At 39.6% G+C, this 23,649-nt stretch overlaps 3 protein-coding genes and 1 pseudogene across 5 annotated transcripts; 2 read left to right on the top strand and 2 right to left on the bottom strand.

The window, feature by feature from the left end:
* Positions 1-321: 321 nt before the first annotated feature.
* Positions 322-4,386, top strand: LOC148723200 (tolloid-like protein 1; annotated as a pseudogene). The gene is made up of 5 exons (XR_015992060.1): positions 322-330; positions 642-744; positions 1,242-1,604; positions 2,567-2,966; positions 3,914-4,386. The product of XR_015992060.1 is annotated as a tolloid-like protein 1 (transcript).
* A 442-nt stretch (positions 4,387-4,828) lies between these two features.
* LOC148723199 (uncharacterized) lies at positions 4,829-7,110 on the bottom strand. Its single transcript, XM_088732380.1, has 2 exons — positions 6,879-7,110; positions 4,829-5,399 (listed from the first exon to the last, which is right to left on the bottom strand). Exons 1-2 carry the CDS (start codon positions 7,108-7,110, stop codon positions 5,074-5,076), a joined length of 558 nt encoding a protein of 185 aa, XP_088588506.1. The 3' UTR covers positions 4,829-5,073.
* On the top strand, positions 6,990-15,368 carry LOC111333257 (uncharacterized). Of its 2 annotated transcripts, none has more exons than XR_015991442.1 (2): positions 6,990-7,117; positions 7,687-12,060. XR_015991442.1 is itself a non-coding variant. In XM_022938800.2 (2 exons), the coding sequence occupies exon 2, from the start codon at positions 13,182-13,184 to the stop codon at positions 14,496-14,498; it is 1,317 nt and encodes a 438-aa protein (XP_022794535.2). In that variant the 5' UTR covers positions 7,014-7,117; positions 12,115-13,181; the 3' UTR covers positions 14,499-15,368. The 2 variants fall into 2 exon arrangements, 1 of the variants encoding a protein (XP_022794535.2); XM_022938800.2 differs by lacking the exon at positions 7,687-12,060 and adding an exon at positions 12,115-15,368 and having other exon boundaries at positions 7,014-7,117.
* Positions 13,142-21,800, bottom strand: LOC111333256 (tolloid-like protein 2). The gene is made up of 7 exons (XM_022938799.2): positions 21,335-21,800; positions 20,203-20,235; positions 18,267-18,872; positions 17,125-17,490; positions 16,080-16,451; positions 14,919-15,293; positions 13,142-14,695 (listed from the first exon to the last, which is right to left on the bottom strand). Exons 1-7 carry the CDS (start codon positions 21,369-21,371, stop codon positions 14,613-14,615), a joined length of 1,872 nt encoding a protein of 623 aa, XP_022794534.2. The 5' UTR covers positions 21,372-21,800; the 3' UTR covers positions 13,142-14,612.
* Positions 21,801-23,649: the final 1,849 nt, after the last annotated feature.

Here is a 23,649-nt window from a genome sequence, read left to right as displayed (position 1 = left end):
AGAAACAATATCGATCCAAATATTGTGAACGTTAAATATATAAGTTGAAACTTTGAAAAATATTTCAAGCATCTGTGCGTCATGTAATGCATTATCGATTGAAATCCAATATCATAATACATTGAGCTAAATTCTTTTAACTTCCCCACTGAGAAAATCGTTTCCAGACAAATAAAGGGGTAAAGCTTACTAAGTCTTAGTAATATTATTACATAATGAATCTTGAAAAGTTGAACTTTTTCGAGCGAACTAACTCTGAATAAAACTTTTTCAAAAAGACCGATTTTGCTCTTATTTGTGGGCACTGAAAAAACCACTGATATGGGCCACGTATTCTGTGGCTGTTTTAAAAGTTACCTTTGATTCCTCCACTGAATCTGAAAACAGAAGGAAAAAGTAGTTCGCACAGGCGTGGGTCTTACTTTCCAAGTAAAGAGAACACATGGTATGAACGATAAGTTTTATCGAATGCCCATAGGCGATTGAGGCGATAAATACCTAAAGTGGGAGATTGTGTTGCAGCTGACTATTTTAATGAATTTTTAAAAGCGGTTTTCTCTGATCGTCTTTTCTTGGTGTGAAATATTTGTGGGCCCCACGGGTTATATCATTCTGTGGATCCCTTCCCATGTTCCTGAAAGGACACCCCAGCAGGTTATGATGAGGATTTTTTAAAGATATTTGGCATTCTGTTTTTGTATGCAGGCTTGATTGCTGATATAGGGTCTCAAAGACACGGGACAGGTGAGCGAGTGGCAGTTTTCTGGTAACCATTATTCCGTCTAGACTTCGGTCTTTGCAAGGAGCACATTGCACATAGCACATTGTTTATACAGGCCCCCATTTAAACTAGCTATAAAGCTGGACTGAGCCAGCCTGACTAAATAAATGGATAAATATCAGTTGTTCTTGCTCATTCTAAAGGGTTAGAGTTCTGGTTACCATGCAATACGGGCAATGTTAGCGAAGAAGGATAATGTTTCGTTGTCTTTGAGGAGCATTGTTTGTGTCATTTCTTCCATAGTTTTCTCACATTACTGCCGTCCACACGATTATGGAAAAATTGGCAATGTTTCATACTAAAAAATGTTATATTGTAGCTTATTTTAGTTTCAGTTAGGTTTAAACTTTTCCAAGTGTTAAGTGTTATTTGTTACTGTTTACCAAATTTTACATTAGTAATCAACTGATTTTCAACTCTTTCATATAACTTTCCAGTCTATACAATTTTCTGTTTTTAGTTAAATGTCCAAATGATGGAAACCTCACGACATACAAAGGAATATTGACGAGTCCAGGATTTCCACAATCTCCGTATGAACCGAGAACAGTTTGCACTTGGATGATAACTGCGCCAAGAGGCGGCTACGTAAAACTAGCAATAACATCAATGGAGTTGGAATATTGTTCCCTTTGCCGTTGTGATTACGTTGAAGTCAGGGACGGCCCAACGGCTAACAGTCAACTTATTGGCAGATTTTGTGACACAGAGAGAGCAAATCTTTACTCAGAAGGAAGACACATGTGGGTGAAATTTAGATCGGATGTGAGACTTGAATATAAAGGATTCTCTGCCAGCTTTTCTTACATGAAACTACAAAAAAGTGAGTTTGTGGTCATTGGTACTTTGATACCACAGTCAAAGAATGTTTATATAAGTACTTTGTATGAATAAAGGCTGATAGTTTCTAAAGAAACTGTTTGGGGCTGCGTCGGTGGGGGTAACGAAATAATTTGGAATATCAACAAAGTTGAAATGGTAAATTGGCCACCGTAACGATTACAAAAGCTGACGTTTCGAGCGTTAGCCCTTCGTCGGAGCAAATAGAGGAATTGTGGGTTGTGTGCGCTTTTAAAGGCCGAAAAGGGAGCTACGTTATTGGTGGGAACATGGCAACGAGAAAAACATAATTTATTCGTGTTTTTCTCTTTGCCATGTTCCCACCAATAACGTATCTCCATTTTCTGCCTTTAAAAGCACACACAACCCACAATTCCTCTATACGCTCCGACGAAGGGCTAACGCTCGAAACGTCAGCTTTTGTAATCGTTACGGTGGCCAATTTACCATTTCAACTTTGTTGATAGATCCAAATTATTTTATAAGTATGGGATGTAGGTATTTTAGCGCAGTATGTTTAAATGTATTATATTTATCTGGAAGATATCATTCTAGATTAAGTAAGATGGTAATTTTTGAGCTGGATAATTGAATACTTTTTTGCGTCCTGTCACAAGCGTAGGACACTGAGCAAAAAATGTCAATGTCCCTATGAGGAATCAAACCTACGACTGATCTTCCGATTCCGCTCTCCTGTCTGTAGCTCAGTTGTAAAGCATCGGAGCGCGGAATCCGATAACGACTCGGAATTTTTCTTTGTTCTAGTCTCAAGACGAGGCGAAAAACATCGTGCTTCAATCATACCTTTGTCAGTGTTTTCCAGCCTTTGAACAGCCACGTTCAACTCGATCGAGTAAAGCTAAGCACAAGCAAATCATGCAAACTATACGCTTGTGTATTGTTCCTTGAACTCATATTTCCTTTTTCTAATTTCGTTTTCTACAGAAGCACCTTTCATTCTGCAGGCAAATGCATCATCACAACTCATCGCCAGTTCGAAAAGTCCAGCTGTTTGTGGCACTGATAAAAAATGCATATGGATAATTTTTGCTCGTGAAGGATGCAAAGTTCAAATCTCATTAATTAAAATCATTTTCCTTTCTGAATTGTTTTGGACCACTTTTGGAGATCAGAGACGGCCCTAGTTCTTCTAGTCCATCAATTGGGAGATTTTGTGGAGATGAGAAACCTCCTCTAGATATCTTCTCCATAGAAAACAGTCTATGGATAACTTTTGGGTACAACTCCACGAGGGATCTACAAATGAATAGTTTTCAGCTCCTGTACAGAGAAGAATGCACCAGTAAAACACAGACAGGATTCTTCACTGAGCCTTTGAATTCTGGTAAGGATTATGAACTTGGCAGTCATAAGCATTTCAGATGTAAAAAACACTGTATAGTGTGGTACATGACCCGACATTATTTATCACCTGGGGGGGAGGGGAGGGGTGGAAGATTTTGAGTGGAGGATCACATTGTTTTCAGGGGAAATGGAGGGAGAGTCAGTGCCGACAGACTATTAATGGATTGTGGAAAATTGAATGCCAATCAACTGCCATCAGAGGGGTGGAAGGGGGGCTTATGGGGGAGGCGTCATAAGAATATTATAGGGCATTAAGGTGGGATTAGGTTAATTTTATTTTGACGCAACCAAAAAACGCTAGCCCACCCTTCCTCTCCCTTCTCCCACCCCGCCTATAACGACTGGTCTCGTAAGTGTATTGTGGACATTTTTGTGGAGTACCTTTATAAGAGGAAGTGAATCAGAGGCCAATGGCCTGAGCCGACTGCTGGAAATTTGTATCTTTGTGGGGAGGGGTGACATCTCTGTGGGACACCTCTGGTCAGGGGACACTTGGTCTGGTCTCGAGGGTGTCTCCTGAATGGAGAAGGTTCTATCTTAAATACTTCCTAGAATAAGCCAAGTGTTTCAGCTGGGATGACTGTACAAGAAGAGGGCAAAACTTCGGACACCACAAAGGCTATGTGTACTTTATAACTCCCTCAAACTATCTAATTTCATTAATGAAGACACATCGCCAATTGATATCCCGTCGTATCGTTGTTAGATTTCTGAGTGTTAGCACGTGTGTACGTGCGTATGTGATCGCTATAACACGTGTGAATTTTGGTTCATTAAGTAAATTTGCTATTGGAAACCAGATAAATGAACAAAGTTTTTTAGTTCCTAATTTATATAAAGCAAATAAGAAGGCAAGTAAAAAGCAAGGCAGAGCTGTCGGGGCGCGATTTGATGACTACATTAGAAAAATCTTTTTTAATTTTGCAGATCATTGGAAAAGTATGGCTGTTGGAATCGGCTGCACAAGTTTATTTCTTTTTGTTGTACTCGTGTGGTGCTTTCTGAAGATAGCAAGCAATGCCGGTCGCTTTGTGGAATTCGAGCGAACAACGTCACTGATTGAGCAGAATCCAACAGAATCTTCCATCGCGGAAACATGTCTTACTAACGACAGAGATACATGATGCTCTGACTAAAGATACTTAAAAGTCAAGAAGTAGCAAAATAGTCGGGATAATTTATGGTTTTCTCCCTATGCGAGTGCAAGGGCTGAAAAAAGAGCTCTGAGCCGCAAATCACAGTTGTCACACGTCCACGAATGTGCGAACGTTGTAATGGCTACTATGGGCCGGGTGGGTGCATTCAGGCTGTCAGAACCAAGTTGTCTCACAATTACGCAAGCCAGTAGGTCACGGTGTTTTAAAAGCGTATAAGTATTTTGGTAAAGTTCACAACAGAATGGTAAATAAACAGGTATGGATGTCCTGTGGGGACAATGGATAGTGCGCTGGACTGTTGTGCGGGAGGTCGAGGGTTCGAGTCCCTGCCGGACCAACACTCAAGGTCTTAAAATAATTGAGAAGAATTTGCTACCTTTCTATAACATCAAGAAATGGTTAGATATTCTAGTCTTCTCGGATAGAGACGAATAAATGGAGGTCCTGTCTCCTGTAGGGTTGGAGGTAGGAGACGTTAATTTCCCACGCACGAGATTACTCCCCGGAGTGGGATGGTGGGTACAAAGGGGTTAGGTGTCAATTGGGACGAAAGTACTCTTCCTTTCTCCTGCCAATCCCATGGCGAATGAATTAAATTCTAAATTCTTGAATAAGCCTTGTGTTCGAAAAGTTTCGAGTTTTCCTTTTCCCTACTTTTGTTGCCTTTTACTTAAATCCATAAACATTTCAATTTCCTCTTTCGTTTATTTTTCAAGGCATCGTTTCCATCATTAAAATTTTGCGCGCGTAGTTTTTCGCGCGGTCGGCCACAGTTGATCCATCAAACATGACCGACGTTTGACCGCTGTAATGTAACCGCACACATTTGCACAGCCACGGAACGTGTACGTAAAGTTATCCTAAAAGACAAATACAAAACCACAACAAAAGACACAGTCGATATCTAGGTCACGCAATGTCTTAAAACAGTCAACCCATCAGAACAACAAGCACTGAAAATATGAATAGTATGGTACCGCTGACCATTCGCGTGGTAGATTTGTTGCAATAGTCTCCAGTGCAGCAATGCACCTGACAGGTGTCGTCACCACGAGCCTTGCACGGATGTGCATCACATGCACTTGCACTCTGGCAACCCCGCTGGTAGGTTTCTTGTATCTGCCTGGAAGCCTTGATGTGTGCCTTAACGCATCTGTTGAGCCCAAACTCTCCACCACACTGCACACGTCTCTTGTTCTCATCGCAGTCTTTAAACGAGACTCGACTTTTACAAAAGTAGCATTTGATATCTTCCCCTACAGGACAAATGAATGTGAACAATGTATTTCATCACGGCTCAGAGTAGAGGTGAAGAGTCGGAAATCAGTTAGCATAATTTAACTACGTCTCACCAATTTTGTCATTTCAATTCTCAGTTTATCAAATAACTCTATATTTATCGTAAATGTGAAATCTGTAATTCCATCCCTTTCTAGAAAGGCCACTTCATTTGTCCCGGCGAACGGTTAATAGATTGAATCTTTGTTTATCTGTCCACTATAAGCATTTTTAACGAAAATAATTTTTCGGCAGGTATTACAACACTCCCCCCCACCCCTTCCCTCCTCTTTCTATAGCCTGCAGTCGGGCTCTCTCTAGCGCGGCGCAAGCGGCGAATCGCGAGGGTTTCGGGCCTGTGAACGAAGCGAGCTTGCGGAAGGTTTGTCACGGAAAATTAATCAATTGTCACCCATCACCCTTTCACGGTCCACTGGCACACTCACTTAATTCGCTCGCCGGCTAGAATATGTGCTTGCCCCCACGATTTCGATTCCTCATAAGGAATCGAATCTAGCACTCTCTGTGGTTCAATGGTGGAGGTCTGAGGTTTGATACATTTTGAGGAGTTCAACTGCTCCACAATCGTGACGAGACGGGAAACGTATCTCTTTTTCATATTTTGTCAACAGAAAGTAAATTTAACTTCGCGCGCTTCTATGCATTATTGCATATAAATATCATTATTACCCCAAAGCATGGTTGATAACCATAGTTATTTTTGGACTGTAGATGCGAATTAGTGGTGACGAGATATGTCAACATTAACTTGGCAAATATCATTCTAGATTCTTTTTTCCCCTGTTGAAAAAATATGAAATTGGCTTTACTCCTAACGAAATCACCCTGTCTTACTAAGTGATGAAGGAGATGTCGCACGAAGCTTAGTTTCGATGAGAAAGCAAGCAAATTCAATGAGAAAAATTCGTCACTTTCGAGTGATAAGCGATACTTCAACGCATTAAATGGTTTTGGAGGTCCAGAGCAATTTTAAACAAACTTGTCGTTGCACGCCAAACCGCCATTCTACTAAGGAAGGCTGGCCTCACTGAAAACGGTTTTTTCATTGTACTGAAAGCGCATTTTCATTAAAAAGGTACGAATTTAAACTTTTGACATTCATATTTACTTTCCTGCTTGTTTGATTTTGAACTTACGAAATGGCGACATCATTTGCCTTTCATCACGCTTGCTAGTTACTTAACGAAATTAGAAATAACCTTTGAAACAGAATTCATATCCTGTTATGGTTCTGTCGAAGCAAAGTGATTTGATAATAAAAAAAAATTAAAAAGAAGGAAACAAATTAATAAAGATGATGCGAAAGCTGAAATGTCCATACATTACTATTAGACAGTCCCCCGGTGCATACCTGCCGGTCGATAAATTCGCTTCTCAAATTTCGGTCGAATTGTTACATAACATTAAGAATTACACTTCACAACAAAGACACTTACCGGCTGTAGAAGCAAGAGAGGTAACCGTCACCATAAGAAAAAATATCAAGAGAAGTTTCATAGCGGTAGTTTGTATTCCTGTTAATTTTAATACAGCAATTGACGCGTGCACATCACAACGAAAGGTAGGACCCACAGAGCTAGAGGTCAATGAACAGACCAAATGTACTTTTGGACTATATACCTTAACTACCGCTGGTGTAGATGATAAAGGCACAAATTCAAGTCGCATACTTCAGGTAAACAATCATTTCATACAACTATATTTACATAAATTCCTCTGTCGAGAAGTTGTCAAAATCACGATGCAGTCGTGGAGTAACCGGAAGAGTTAAATTGTATCTTTCGAATTCCGTCACGTTCTGTTTGATTCAAGGGTACCGAGCCAAGACAGCAGAGTTCTTATGAAGTTCTTAGGATGTCAAAGATAATAAATGAAATATCAAAATAAACGCGATGCGTAGCCCCAGGGAGAGTGGGGTGCTACCTGCATGATAGGCAATGAAGGTGTTGGCCGCCCCAACCCTGGAGCGGGTATGGCTTTTGAGCTGTTTTCGTCTGGATAAAGGGTTAAGATTTTGAGGAACATAGTGTTAAATCCCATAGGGTTTTCAAAGAACCGCAAATGTGTGTAGACACGTCTGTATTGTAACTGTAATTTGAATAATTTACACAGACCGCCCCAAATTATCTTCAGAATAGTACCCGACAACTACTCAGCGAAACCATCTCAATTTTTAGTTTGCAAACAAACTTCTCTATTCAGTGAAATACATCTCACTGACAATTTTTGTTGTATCTGTTGTAGTTACGGCCACCTATAGTAGGTCAAGCCACATACGTTGTCGAGATGAGCGAGTGAGTGAGTGTAACAATAGATCTTGATCCAATTTTGACACGATGTTTCCCAGTGCTTGACTTATTGTTTTTTTCGGAGAGAAGTTTTTCATGCAGAAATATCTTAATAGGTGTGATCGGTGCATCATAAAGTTCAGAAGATGATTTTTTCTTTGAAGAGAGAGCATTTCGCCGTTTAAACCAGTAAATTATGTAGATCCGATGATAAAGTTTTTTTCAGTTCTTGCCGAACGTGACAGTACAAAAGACGATAAACATCCAAAATAATCTTACAGTGGCATCCACCGACGCATAATTGACATCAAAACTTTTCCTCCCAGAAATATCTCAATACACGTGATCTGCACAGCATGTCAGATTTGAAAAAAAAATTTCTCTCTGAAAAGGGAGCATTTTACTGTCTCAGTCAGCGACCTATGCCGATAAAGGCCGATAACTTTGCGAGGCGAGCAAGCTGCGAAACACGATACCTTGAGTTATTCAACAGAATGATAGAATGGTGAACGGTGGATCGGCGGATCGGCGGAATGGTGGCATGTCTCGGGTGCAGAATGACGGAATATCCTAAAATTAAAGTTACAAAAGAAGGAATTTCAAGAAAATAAAAAATTTAATTTTTATTATTATCAATTTTTGCTTTAGTAAACAAACTAAAGTTTTGTCGGTAGTAAATCTAGATAGTCGTGTAACAGTATTTTAATCTTTGTGACACTATTCTGCTTTCAATTCAAAGACAGTGCGTGCAAATAACATTTATTGCCGCCTTGATTCCTTCGACTAGTAGGGCAAAATAAGGAAATTATTGGTTTGTTTGTTGAAATCTTAGCTCAAAAGAAGGAGTTTTAAACGGTTCTAAATGCGATTAAGTTTCACAAGTACTAACATTTTTGTTTGTTTTGTTTATTTCCTCGCTACAAAAGATAGAGACGAAAAACTCCCACTTACTTCTCAGAAAAGTATCTTCAGTTCTGTAACTAATATGAATAGCTATTTTTTTCCGACAAATGTGCTCAAGTTGTGTGATGTGGCATAATGATCAATTAATTCCAAGATTGCCCATTAACTCAGTATCTAGAGTTCTCACCGAAGCGTTTGATCATGACCCTTACGCATTTCTTTAAACTTTACAACACCCGGAATTGCGAATGAAATTGATGTTCGTCATCATCGCAATGGCCTCAGCTTCTGTATTCCGTGATCTGTCCTCTGACATTTCTGGAATAAAAGATGTGATCTATCTCGAGTTTTCCGAGAAAGTGAAACCGAATAGTGCTGCTGTAAACAGATGGAGTATAGGAAGGCTAAATAGGAACTTGGACGAGGGATGATATTTGACATATTTGAAAATATAAAAGTCCCTTTGTGTGGCGCTTGTGAAGAATGTCATGAGCAAGCATGTTGAGGTATTGAATACGAAGCATCATGTTTTTTGAACCCGTCACATGTTTGTATGAAAAAGGTTTGTTTCAAAACTGAGGGCCAGGTTATTGCAATATCCAAGTTCTTTGCTTTACATAGCTAGACATGATGCACAGAAGAAACTTTATAACCTCGATTCTTCTTGAAATTATTCTTTGCCGTCGTTTTAATTCTCGTTGCATGCATCATAAACTGATTCAAAAAACGAAAAAGAAAAAAAAAACATTATGATTTGTTCAAGAGAACGTTTTCACCCTGTTTTGTTGAATCATCTTCATGTCTCCTCTCCGAGCTTTCAAACAAAACTTGAAGTTTTGGAGAGGACTTCTGTTTATAAAGGAACTAACTTTGAGCGCGCAGCCGTACCTGATCGAGACGCTCAGAGAAGCGTGTGAGTTGCTCTACACTTCAAACGATTTGTAGTGGGCGTTTTAATTCACCAGGGAGAACTAGAAACATGCTTACTGAAGGCAGGCGTGGCGCACTGATTCGAATGTCAAACCGGGGAGAGGTGCACCCTCTCAATAAAGAGAAGATCAGCACGAATTTCTCTATCTTCAAACGATCACGTGAACTAAAATTTGAGAGTCCCTGAGAATGAGTACGAACATGTGACTGTGTTTAAAAACATGAAAATGAATGCATTTATGCCTGTATTGATCAGCCTCCTGGTTTCTCTGCCATGAGTTACAAAAGCGGTTGAGTGACCTACTGGTTCGATTCATCGATCAAACTTTTAATTGTTGCTCGAACAGCGCCGGTTCGAAGGAGATAAGGTTCTGAAGTTTATATTGCAGAGGAAGGTTGCTTAATTTCTTCTTTTCTGACGTTTATATTGTTTTGGATATGCAATTTTACTTGAGACTCTTAAAGAGGGTGGCTGGTCATTCGAAATATCGATTGTTATGAAAGAAATTGACGGTTTATCCGCATAAGTTCACACTTTAGGCTTGTAAAGATCCTGTTCAGCTGCATATCTTTTGTTGTAGCCATGTATGTCATGATCATATTGGACATTGAAACATGTTGTTGAATACTTAGGGCAGAAGGATTTTTTTCCATTAACATCAGAACTTGAAGACGATAAATATCGTCTACTGTTTGAAAATTCATCAAGGGCGAGGCATTTTCTGTTTCTATACCAGCTGTTGTTGCAAACAAAAAAAAAATTGTTTCACTCGAGTTTCCTTATGTGTGTCTTGTCTACGTTGCCCCAAGTTAACATGCCATAAGAAATATATGGAAATATTAAGTTATCAATGATTCATTTCAGTTGCTGTATAGAGAGATTGTTACTAGATATGAGATCAGATAAATGAAATGCGATCGATATTTTCAAGATACAGTTTCGTCAATCATGACGCCTGGGTACTTTGTAAATTGCGTGCGTTCCAGCGAGTGAATGGTCAATATGGCTTATTTTCAGGCCAAGAATAATTTGATGGAGATGTAACTTTATATTGTCTTGTTCACAGCTTTGAGTCTTTTGTGGATAAAGTTTGAAAACATCTGACGTCATTTGTTTACGATACATATTGACATTTTCGATACTCGATCACTGATTGATCCTAATCGACCGCAATCGACATCCCAATCGATTTTGCCCTTATTGGACGAACAGCTTTGGTGGGACTCAATTCCGCTTACTTTGAATTTGTTAAAAGGTTACGGACAGAGGTTACTATAGCGTCTAGCAGAATGTATATGAGACATCTAGCACCATTAGAACTTTAACCGTTACGATCTTTTGTCTTCGAAGTGGATATAAGCTACGGATAAGTTTCAATTTCTTATCGAGAGCGGGTTCGGCTTGGAGATTTATGTGTCGGCTAACCTTTTTGATTGTCGTGCTTATCGATTTCCATCGATCACATCAGCGAATCCGCTTTGAAAAACTCGAGCGAGCCGTGTCACCATGTAGTCATGTGGCTTTTCTATCGTTGTATTTGTTATGTCCTGTTTGAAAACAGCCGAGTCTGCTTTGTAAAAAAAAAAAAAAAAAAAAAGAAAAAAACAGCAAGACGCGTAATTTTTAAAGCGATGGTAAGGCGATATCGGTGACTACGTCTTTTCCTGACAAGTTAAAAGGCTTGACGAAATTAGATAAACTGTTGTAAGTGTAATGCAGTTGAAATGGGGGATTTGATTGGGGTTTAGGTTAACAAGAAGGTATTTTCGTCATGTCAGGAGACCACTGCATAAAAACCTGTCTCCCCGAAAGAGCATCGCAATACACGTGACTGAATCAACCGGAAAGGACATCAACATGCTCTTTAAAGGCCCATTTTGAAAAGGGTATTTTTATTAATACATCTGCGAGCCGTCAAACGGCCTAGAATTTAACCGTCAACCGTGAGAAAGGATAAATTTCTACCGTCAATGGTCAAAAACGCAACTTGATATTAAACGTCCAACGGTTCGCAAAGGAGTTTACGAGATTCGTATCTCAAGAACATAGACATTTATTAAGCATTCGGTTGGTTGTTCGACAGCACCTCGGCGGGCCGGTATCTGATAGGCTAATTGCGTTCTCCTAATACCGGTCCAGCTATTTTCAATACGGAACACGGTCCAGAATTTTTTTTGCGCCTTTTGCGGCAAGCGGAAATAAGCAGACCAGCAGAAGAGAAAACAAGTGATATCAGGTCGGTTAGCATGGAAAAAAACAGCTAGTCCAGTCAGTCCAGTTAGTTCAGTCATATCGTAGGCATGAAATAGTTATTTAAAATTAAGGCGACGTAAACGTATAAGAAGTAGCGCATTGGAAAAGGAGCAAGGACCATAAGAACAGAGACCACTTTGATTCAATGAAAAAAAGCCCTTTTTTTTATACTTTCTTGTTATTGTGTTTTAACGCTTGTGCTTGGCGCCTTGGAACTGTGTCATTAAAGCCATTTATATGGGTGCTGTGTGCTAAATTCAATTTGTAAAATCAATTTTTATTTTGTTGTTTACTTAGGTTAAGTAAACATTAACCCGTTTTGTTTCTTGAAGACCATCAAAGGCGTTTCCACCTTCTCCCGCATCTGTCCAGTCCTCTGGAACATTCTTATAGTCACCATTCAGGAAGTTCTAGTTTTCCCTTACTATGAAAAAGAGCTCAACATTCTTTTTACAGCATTGATGTGCTTTTCTAGGGTCGCGACCATGTGGATGGTCCACATCAGCTTTTTGCTGCCATTGTATGTAACTTAACCTGCTTTACCAAATAAATGTATGTATGTATGTATGTATGTATGTATGTATGTATGTTTAGCAGGATGCTACCAATTTGCGTCGGTGCGTCTACTGTCTTCACTCTCCTACTGCCAACCATCACCTGTATAACCACCTTTTGCAATTTTTACACGCGTACACCAAAGCTTTTCGAAGTCCCGGTGTCCATTTTTTCCATGTTCTATTTTTTTTTGCATTGCTCTTTATGGGTTTCTTGATTTTGTGGATTACAAGGTGGATGCTGCAAAAGTGCTTGGTATGGACAATTTTATTTAAACTTAATTTATTTCACAATCCTAATTGATGCTGTGAAGTCGGTCATTTAACATGGACTGTACTGACACAATTAGATATTCCTTTTATGAAAATTCTTTTGATTTGCTTTGTTTTAAGAGTTTATGAACATATATTTTAGGTTACGTGGTAGCGTCAGCCGTCAAAGCTACCCTCCTTTCCCCCACTGGCAACGAAATCCTTGTGCTCGCTTAGATTGTTTTCCTTTCTAGGTAAGGTATTACACGAACATCCCTGATCTTGTTTCTAAAGGGGCTCCTTCTCCATGACCACTTCACACGGTTTCTCTTTGTCGATACGTTTCAGATGAAAAATTCATCACGCTTAGGAAGGGAACACGATGTCACGTGTCAGAATAGTCGACACACCAGCAACCACTTATCCTGGCAATGTCCGAAAGTAAATAAATGAAGAGTCACCAGAACGTTCTTCACAGTTAAAGCAAAGTTACTGATTCATGTACCTACCGACAGAAATTTTTTTTTTTTAATTGCAGGTTTTATTATTTCCCGTCACATGTGGCCACAGAATAGCTATTTTTACCGGAAGAACCTCAGTTCCTCTTCTAGCTATCATTTTGTCTGTCGACGAGGCAATTCCAACAGAACAACAATTTCAATAGCTAAAAAAAAAAACGCTTCACCCTATCTATCAGACATTCAGAGTGCTCTGGGAAAAGGATGGAAGGCAACGCCAACAAAGGTATTCTTAAATCCATTAGATGCCGACCTTGACGTGATGTTTTGCTGTTCGAGAGAAAAAGCTTCCTTTTCTGGTCAGGATGACTTCCTTATTGAGCCATTTTTCAGTGGGAGGGAAGGCTTCACAGGACATTCCCAGTTTGTATACTTTACTCATAGCCTGGGGAAAGCATTCGTCAGTTCAAACCTACACAGACTGCAGGCCATTGCTCCTGTTCAAAACATGCGTGTGGATAATCTACCAAGCAAGACATGTTGTTGCGGTATAGTCGACTCCACCCCCAAGGGGAAGTTCAGCTCCAAAGGACCCACTATGAAGCTTCGCGTTGCTCCACTTTTCGAGGCTGACTTTACCATCTGTATCCGTTGCCCTGAGTGGCCACCAATGAGTGATTGGTCGTCTCGTCCAAGGTACTGGCCTAGTGCAACAAATGAAAAGGAAATCATGTCACTTGGCTGCCGTCTGGTGGCCAAACCAGCACCAAGCGACAAAAACAAAACAATCTGGCGATTCTCGTTTTCCCTTGCAGAAATGGAGCTTTCAAAACTTGTCTCAGACACAGCAAGGAAATGTTTCTTGGCACTGAAAATTATCCTGAAAGACCATCTTCAACCTGTGGTGCCTAAACTTAGTTCCTACCACATAGAAACCATTTTCTTGAATACTCTTGAAAAAGTACCAGTTGTTTTCTGGATGGAGGACAACATAGAAGAATGTTTCCTGACATTATTAGCGGAGCTTCGAGATGCTTTGCTGTTCCGGAGTTGTCCCCATCACTGGTTTAGCTCCGTCAATTTGTTGGAATCAACAGTTTCGTGTTTTTGCACCAACACCACGAGCTTGTTGCTATTAGCCAGGAAGGTGGAAAGAGTTATGCAAGACCCTGCTTCATTCATTTTTGACGATGGATGCTGTTGTGTTTCACCGTGCTGCATCCAAGTTCCGCATCAAAAATTTACTCGACGAACCATCGATCAACTTTCCACAGATTATAACGAGATCCTGTTTTCTGTCGATGGCCGCAGAGACCCACTGATCACACTGTACATTCATCACCTGAACTCTTATCTCCAAGGTCTGAAGCACATCTCCACGATAGCAGTTTGTTTGAACAAGAGAAAGAATAAGTAATTACTTTTGTTTAATGATTTTCGTATCGTTGCTGAATTGATAGAAGAGTAGAAACTAGGAATAACGATCAACACAGGAATAACTGACTCAGTCGGAGTATTATTTTGTGCTCAGTCATCTTAAGAACAAGGAAGTCAAAACGAAAGTTAAGAAAAAAACATAACTCGAAGAAGAGCTTGTCTTGAACGTGTCGGCACCTAAGAATGGACAAAATAAATGTTAGTAATGTGCTTTGAGTAGAGTAGAAGGGCGGAGCGTTGTGTTTGACTGTCTTACCAACTAGATTCACTCTACAATTCTAACACTCCTCAATCACTATGATGTTGACTGACAATCTGCACAAGCTGTTGCGTTAGGCGTCCACTGAAATATTTCACCTGTATGTTTTGTCATCGAACGGCAAGCGAACCCGAAGCATACCTGACTTAATACCCACAGCATAGTAACTGGCTCGGAACCCTGCCGCAGAAACTTCAAGATCTCGTATGTAGCCGTCTGACTTAAAACGCACAAACATTTCTCTTCCCGTTGAATCAATCGTCCCAGGAGTGGCCGAGGAAGCGCAATACCGATTGAGTGGTGGACTGTTTTCATGAAATCCATCTCTAATTTCTAATACGTCGGTACAGTTTGGGTCAAAGTAGATCGGATCTGAGAATACAAAGCTAACTCTGGATTTTTCTGGAACTTGGATTCTCCAAATGCACTCCATATTGCCGGGATAATCTAAAGGAGACCGCGGGCTGCGGATAAAGCCTTTATGAGCTGTAAACGTCTTGTTCCGTGGACATTCGTCTATTTAAAGAAAGAGGTGATAGAAACCTTATGTAGATAGGAATAGTAAATAAAGAAACATTGAGAGTCGAAAGTAGTCCGAGCCGACTGCTTTATTTTTTCCTTACCTTGCTCTGTGATTGGTTCAGAAAATTCGCACCATCATCTTAACCAATCAGATTCTGATCCTAAAACCAATCACGAATTGGTCGCCCGCGTTTTCCCGCGCTTTAGGTAGTTTGCTTGTTTTTACTCTAAGTTCTCAATGGCTCATTAAGGTATTTTCCTTTCTTACGATTGGCCAGGGTGACATAGAGAGCTGATATTATATGTGCCATGGCCTCAGCTGCTTTTCTATTTCTTTTCTTTTTCTTTTTTTTTTTCTTTTTTTTTTTGTAATGTTATCCAACCCCTAATACCGCCGAATGAATTCACCTAAATCCAAACCGAATTCTTATAAGGCAATTATTTTGTGTTACCTAAATCAGTATACCCACACTGTGAAAAAAAGGACTCTTAGGAGTAGTTTTGTGTCGTGAACAGCTTGCACTAGGTGAGAGAGCTAGCTTACTTGCTTAATAAGTAGATAGGACCCATTCTTACCGAAGAATGTTTCACCTTCATGCGATGGGGAAACTTTTCTCTCCTTAACCAGGCTTCCATCTTTCAAAATGAGACTGAGCGGTAAGAATTTTTAAAACGTGCGACACAAAGAGATTTTCTGTCGGACTTGTGACCGTGACCGCCGATTGCAGCTGTAACAGCCCATAATCACAGTTATAAATTGCATTTCCAAAGGTAACGTACCTTTTAGTGGTCTGATGGCTTCAAACGTTGCACGAAATCCTTTGTTATTTGAGAACTTATTACTGACAAAACGCAGCCACATATGTCTTCCGCTGATGTAGATGGGAGACGGAGAGACATCACCACAAAACTTCCCCAGAAGAATTCCTCCTGCAGTAGTTCCGGTACGGACTTCAAGGAAGTCGCACTCACAGGTGTTATTACACGAATGTATGTGGAATTCAGTTTTGTTAAACGACAAGAGCACGTGCTTACCACGTGGCGCTGATATTATCCAGGAGCAGTCATGCTCAACTTCATAATTATTTGGAAAGTTTGGACTCTGTATCGTTCCAGACATGCCACTCAGGTTCCTGTTTTTTGGACAAGGTCCTGGGGAGGAAGGTCCACATATCGGTTAGAGAACTGGATCCAAATTAAGGACAGAGTTTATTTTTTTTATTAATACGAATGAAAACATTTTCTCAAAGGAAAGATGTTTTTACGTCATGAAGAGGAACTAAGAATAATTAATGAGTCTACAAGAGGAATCGAAACTTAGAACCGGGCCCAGACCTCAGACCTTCGTACCACTGGACCGCAGAGAACGCCATGATGGTTTGATTTTTTTTTTCACGCTTACCGTAATGATTCGATTTAGTGCCGGGGCGCCTATTCGGGGCGCTTAGTTGAAACAGCGTTTATTTCTTTTTTGAGGGACAGCAGATTGTACGAGCAACGCTTTGATGTTTATTTAGAAAGAAAAAAGGAGAAACCATCCAAGGAACAAAATTGAACTACAGTGAATATTTGCATGATTATGTTAGGGAATGTACCAGCGCTATCACTGAAACAGAAAAGGGACGCTTATTGAAATAGGGTGTTCGCCCAAATAGGTGCACATCAACAAAACCAAATTTGAAGGGGTGTTCACTGAAAACGACGTACTTATGCGAGTGAAGGCCCTAAGTCGAATTACTACGTTGATATCACGTGAACGCTAATCTTTTGATCCCACTCTGGTTTTTGATCTGTCTATTTGTTATGAAGTAAGCTACTTACGTACCTGCGTCGATTCCCACAACTTCATACACGGCGATGAAATCAAGATACTTTTCCTGCGTTGGAAGACGTGCCTTGACCATCATATGCTGACCACGTGTGAACAACGCTGTGCTCGACTTGGGACAAGAGAATCTTTCCAGAATATTTGGGGAACGAAATGAGCCGTCATAGACAATGATTTCACTGTTAGAACAGGATTCAAAACTACTAACATTATAGAACAGCAGTGTGAACTTCAAACGATGATTGCCAGGCGCCGTGATGCGCCACAAGCATTCACTGATGTGACTTGAGTTTTCCAGTCGAGGACTTGCAATAACACCACGCTTGTCGGTCATAGAGATATTTGTGTTGGAACTCGTGCATTCTGGAATGTTATAATAGTATCGTAAGTTATGCATGAAAACGCGTTTTAAACTGATTGTTGTAAAAAAAAATCAAAGAAACCACGACGGCCAATCATTGCAAAGGTTTGCGTCATAATTAACCAATAAGGACTCAAAAAATAGGCAAACTACCAAAAGCGCGGGAAAACGCAGGCGACCAAGTCACGTCTGGTTTTTATTTGGCGTCTGATCGGTTTAGAGGGCGCATGAGTTTTCTGGACTAATCAAAGTCTGATACAAAACTAAATCAAAGCAATCCCGGACTATTTTGGACACTCCATGGAAGATGACTTTATTCCGCTTTAGGATTTGCTTATGTGATCGTTTATCAGAGGGAGGAGTAGAAATTCGTAAATTTTTGAATAAACGTCCTGGAAAATCTGGTTAATAGCAAAAATAATTCTGTCACTGAAGTGTTTACTTCTGCCGCATAATGCATATATGTTGGTATCTGCTTTGGAATGAGGTTACGTTTATCGATCATGATCTTCACTGGTATACTCGCACGGTCAAAGATGCTGTTCACAAAAGACTTCACCCCAACAACGAGAGGGTGTCATAAGAATATCACAGATCTTTATGGGGCATCAGGAAAATTTTATCGCGACACAACCAGAATCATACAAACGCCCCCCCTTCCCTTACGCCCACTCCAGGTGATAATTAATGACTTCTCTCTTATAAAGAATTATTGGACAACTAGGAATGCCTTTGTTGTTTGCTGTACAGGTTTCGTGGACTTAAATATTTGGCTTACCGTGGTTTTTGTGATCACCAACTCCGGCAGAATCAGGACAAGCTCCAACAAACACTGCGCCAGACCGAACACTAGGATCTTTGTTGAGATAGCGCTCTATAATATTTACACGGACATTTCCACTCGTGTCTTTTTTCCAGTAGAAGAGAACAGATGCACTGTAAACACAGCCGTCAAACTTGTTTCTTGAGATTCCTCCGAGGACAATCTTGTCTGGCTTACTAAAGATTACGAATGTGATTCCTGGCCTGTTCTCCTGTACTTCTTGACCATCATCAATACTAGACTTAATTGTTTTTCCATATCGTTCAAACTGTATGATATGTCTATGTCCATCACAGAATGATTTGTTTGCAAGAAGTGTCGCTGATACACTAATGTTCTCATCTCCAAGTTTGTAATGAAAGGTAGCCTTAACTTCATTGTCTAAGACAATTTTGAAGAAGTTATCAGTGTCCCTACTCGTCACTAATATCAAGTCTCCCTTGCAGCTTGTTGATGAGAATTCAAGCTTGAATGTGACCCCCGGGAAAGAAGAGGTTTTGTTGAAATGGTACGCGATGAAACTCGTCCTCGCTCTGAAAGTTATTCCGGTGATGGACCCATCTAATTGAAACATTAATAATGAGATCTATATTCTATACAACACGATACACGTTAATGAAGATCCCAATATGTGTTCGTCAGTTCCCTGGTAGCCTCCTTTCTTCCACTGACGTCAACTTCCACTATTCATCTCCTGGGGGGGGGAGGTTCTTGGTCGTGGTAATATAAAAATTTGTACCCCCCATCCTCATTGGCAGTCAACTTTCTATAGTCCCCCTTTACAATCTGTTAGCGAAAGTTGATCCCCCTCCCTTCCCCTTGAAAACCAAAATAATTCGACCCCTCCCCCCTTGGCGACAAATAATAGCTAGTCCCTCATTATAAAAACTTCAAAGTTCTAATGATCGAAGACGCATCAAACGTATATAAAAAAAAGGAAGAAAAAAAACAATGGACGAATCCTCTTCCGTCTCAGTGAAACTGAGGAAACATTATATTGCTTCTTTAAAATTGGCTCCTGGAAAGAAAGCCGCCCGAGTGGGTTGTTAATGGTTCGTTACAACTGTTCCTCCATCCTTTCAACCAGTAATCCATCTCCTGTAGAGTATTTACTTTTCAAAGCATATTTGAAGAGTTGAAATGAAGAGCCGTCCTTTAGAAACAGGTGCCCAAATAATTAACAATTGGGGTTCATGCTTTAGCGTGCACTCTCGAGTTATGAAGCACGCGGGAAGTTTGGAGAGCACGAGAGAAGCGTGAGAGTTGCCCGAGGCAATAGCCGAGGGCAACTCTAGCTTCTTATGTGCTCTCCAAACTTCCCACGTGCTCCATAACTCGATAGTGCACAGCTGAAAGCATGAACCAATTGTTTTACAACATAGCCGGTGGAGTTTTGCATCAAATCTGACGCGAAAAACGGACAACAGTATCAATTGAAGCGAATCGTGACGGCGCTGATGCCGAGTCTCCTTTTTCAGTTGTTTTTCTCTTTCTCTGCCTCATTTAAGAACTCTAGCCCAAGGGAAAAGGTCGAAAAATTGTCTTCGTTTTGGGACTAGTTGGCCGAGTCTCTGTTTGTATCCATTATTGTCGCGAAATATATTATTTTTCCCCGCGCTAACAATGGCCGCTCGCGCGAAAAAAAATTTTCTGGCCAAGCGATTTGCTGATGCTATCAGTGTGCACTATCGGGATTTTGAGCACGCTTACGTACGTTTAATGAATTTGGTTGCGCGACTCTGCTAGCTATGTTCTAAAGATGTTTAGTAGGTCTCTTCAATTTAGACTTGGTCACTTTGCTCAATTTGTATACTTTGGGGAATTTTGCCAAACTCGACTGAGCAAGGTCTCTGCGTGCATTTACTAAAAAAGAAAAACTTCCAGTACTTACCATTAGAGAGAACTAGCTTCACATAAGAGAGTGCTATGCAATAGAAAAAGAAAGAAAAGCGTTCAATTATTTCAATTGCATGTTTCTTTATTGCGGCTTTGTGTTGTTTCTGATTAACACATTTGTTTCACTTAATTAGTAATGATGCCACTCGCACTACTTATTCTGATGAAAAAAAGAAAAAAGGTTATCTTAGAAAAATCCCGCGGCATTCCTCTCCACAACAGCAGCCTCAGTTTTTATTTCGAGGTTGAAAAATTTTCATTTTTAATTATAAACTAGGCCTTTGCTTGTACCAGCCTAAACAAAAACTCTTGTTAAAACCGATGGTCATCTGAATAAATAAAAAATCTCAATAGTTTTATCGAAAGAGTCATCTGCCGAATTATTTTCTAATTTATGCGAAGGGAAGATGTTTTTATTCTCCAAAACATAAATAGACAAATGTATTTATTATTACAGAGTTTTGGAGGAGGAAGCAACGAGGAAAAATAATCAGATTGGTTTCTTTCAAAATAAAAAAAAAGCTTCTTAGTGTTTTTTAATCAAAGACGAGATGAGAAAAGTCATCATTTATAGCTCCAAGCTATTACTGTTCGTGTGCCACAATTTTCCATTATCCCTCTTGGTTTTTTCGTCGATTACAGCTTTTAGAAATTTGAATTTGTTAAAAGTGAAAGCGCTGCGAATATCCAGTCCTTCCAGTCCAAAATCGCCTAAAATTTTAAGAATTTTAACCGAAGCAGAGCTTAAAATTTTCAATCGAAACTGTGAAATTTTTAATTGTTCATACAGAATTGTTCCCTGTGTTTATTACTGTTTCCTTAATAACAGCTTGTAATGATAATTATGTAGAGCAGAAATGTTTCGCATTTTTAATTTTTTTTAAAATCAAGGGAAACTAAATTTTTCCAGTTGCTCGTTGCACAAAATCTTTCTTTCTTGCAAAATTGTAATCACTATGCGAAATTTGAATTTTGTCTCCGGGGAAGAAGTTTGTTCTAAAATAATAAAAGGAGGATGCCTACTTTGTGGTCAAAGTCGAAAATTCATTCACAAATTACATCTTCTTACGTCCCTGTCTCGAGCTGTTCATCTTTTACTAATACTTTAATTTAAATCAGGCACTTACCCGATAGGACGACTAAAAGCTGGCACCAAAGATACATTGTCTTCCTGAAAATTCCAAAGATTCGAAGTAAATCCCAGAATGCTCTCCCTCGTGCACAGAACAACTGATAAGTGATGGCTTATGGCGCCTGAAAAATGCTCCCGGCCACAATAAGTTCGATAATGAGGCGTTTTATGCGAAGAGGCCAAATGACATATTTAATTATTGATCAGTACGTATGCCTTCGTTCATTGATAGCTTTAAACCAGCTTTTGATTAAGTGACGACTTGTAGCTCCCAAATGGAGCCGAACGAGCTTAAATTAAAAGTACGAATCTCTGTATCCTGCTAGACCGCTCGAGTTCATTTATAAATCAGTTCAGCTTTCCTTGCTACAGTTCGGGACTCTTTAGCATATGATGATTAGTGAAATCCTTGCAGATATTGAACATTTAAACTTCCCTCCGTTGTTCACTTATACATCTGAGTTTTTATTTTGACCCTAAGGCAATAAATCATCTACATATTCTCAGCATGCATGCTTTTGTCAACTCGTGTACGTAAGAGAAATTAGACCAATAAAATTTATGATTAAAGACAGGAATAAAAACAACGTGAAAACAAAATAAGAGGAACGAAAGAAAAAGCTCTGGGGCCAGTTGTTCGAAGGCCGATTAGCGCTAACCTAGGGTTACATTTTAATGCAGTTTTTGATATTTCTCTGTTCAAAAGCCGCTTTAATTATATATATGTATATATGTTTTGGGATAATTTCCCAATTTTTTCAAACTGTTGACAAAAAGAATTAAACCGAATTTTCTTTTAAAGCTTTCAGATCCGAAATCAAATTTCCCGGTAATGAATAAATGAATGTATGAATAAATGATTTATTTAGTGTCGAAGACGTGGGAAGTGTTTACAAAATCCATTGAGCCAGAGGCTGATGTTAAAAACGCTGGAGAAATTAAAAAATACAAAACAAGAAAAAATGTGAATTATGCATATACAAATATACAAAAAAAAAAAACCGAACAATTAAGTACCTCTTGATTTTTGGAAAAATTTTTAAGAAAACATGAAAAGAAAGAAAAAACTAAAAATCCTTTGTACATGCATCAAAAATAGAAAAAATGAACTAATCCTAATTAGAAACTGATTAAATTATTAAATATAAACTAGCCCAAGAGTATGTAAAAATCTAAAAATGGATAAAATTAGACACAGTTCATACACTGGCACCCTGTGAAATTAACATTATATTTAGGTGAGCACGAAATTGTGCTAAAGGTCGAGGATTTGGATACAGCTGATGACTGATGCCAAATATGGGCAATCATGTACAAATAGGAGTCTTGCATGACAAGGCTGTGATATGGAGGTTGCGCAACATTTTAGCCTCGTAAATTGCATTTAGTTAGCTGAGGTGTAAAAAATTGGGAGATTTCATTTGGGCCATCTAGTTTAAAACATTAAAAAAATTAAATATTAATCGATTGCAGGGTACGTCCTTGCTCAAGCGTGTCCATAGATCATAGCAGCCATTGCGAGGCAAAAGTCATAGGCAGCCGAAGTACCTAGATTTAGCAATGTCTTGATCGCATAATGATTGTACGTTCGATGTTATTTTTTCAAGGCTATAGACATGCCTAAGAGTAGTGGGCAACAGTATCCTAAATGCAGTAACACGTAGGCTTTAGAAAGAGAAATCATAACGTCTGAAGGAACTAAGCGCTTAATCCTCCGTTGTGCGGCTATCTTAACATACGCTTTTTTCAGCATGATTGCAACGTGGGGCTTGAAAGGAAAATCCAGATCCAATGTAATGTCAAGAATCTTGAGAGTTGGTTTAGTTTCGATGGACTTATCACCACTAAAAAGATTGTAGGGTTACTGAGATTTCCCCAGTGTCATTGCCTGAGTTTTAATAGTGTTTCCTTGCAGATAATTCGCAGTGAACCAGAGGGTTAATCTCTCCATGTCTTGATTCAGTGTAGATTCAAGTGTGCAGGGGCTCTCATGGGCTATATATTGCGTTGTGTCATTAGCATACAGACGTAGGAAGGAAGAGTAATTGACATCATTCACTAAGATATAAAAAAAAAGCGCACCTACAAGGCTCCCATGCGACATTCGATCCACAGCGAAGAGGCACTCAGTCGGACACCTTCCCGTTGCATTTTACTCGTTGAAAGCGGCCTGAAAAATATGACTGAATGAGCTTTATTACAGAATCGTGAACGCCGTAAGCTTTCCGCATTTTTGCTAGTAATAAATTATGGCAAGTCGAGTCAAACGCTTTGGAGAGGTCAATAGCGACCACTGCCACATCCTTTTTA

This window comes from Stylophora pistillata, chromosome 9, assembly GCF_964205215.1.
Source record: "Stylophora pistillata chromosome 9, jaStyPist1.2, whole genome shotgun sequence".
In the NCBI taxonomy this organism is placed as follows: domain Eukaryota; kingdom Metazoa; phylum Cnidaria; class Anthozoa; order Scleractinia; family Pocilloporidae; genus Stylophora; species Stylophora pistillata.
This window is presented reverse-complemented; position numbering and strand designations above follow the sequence as displayed.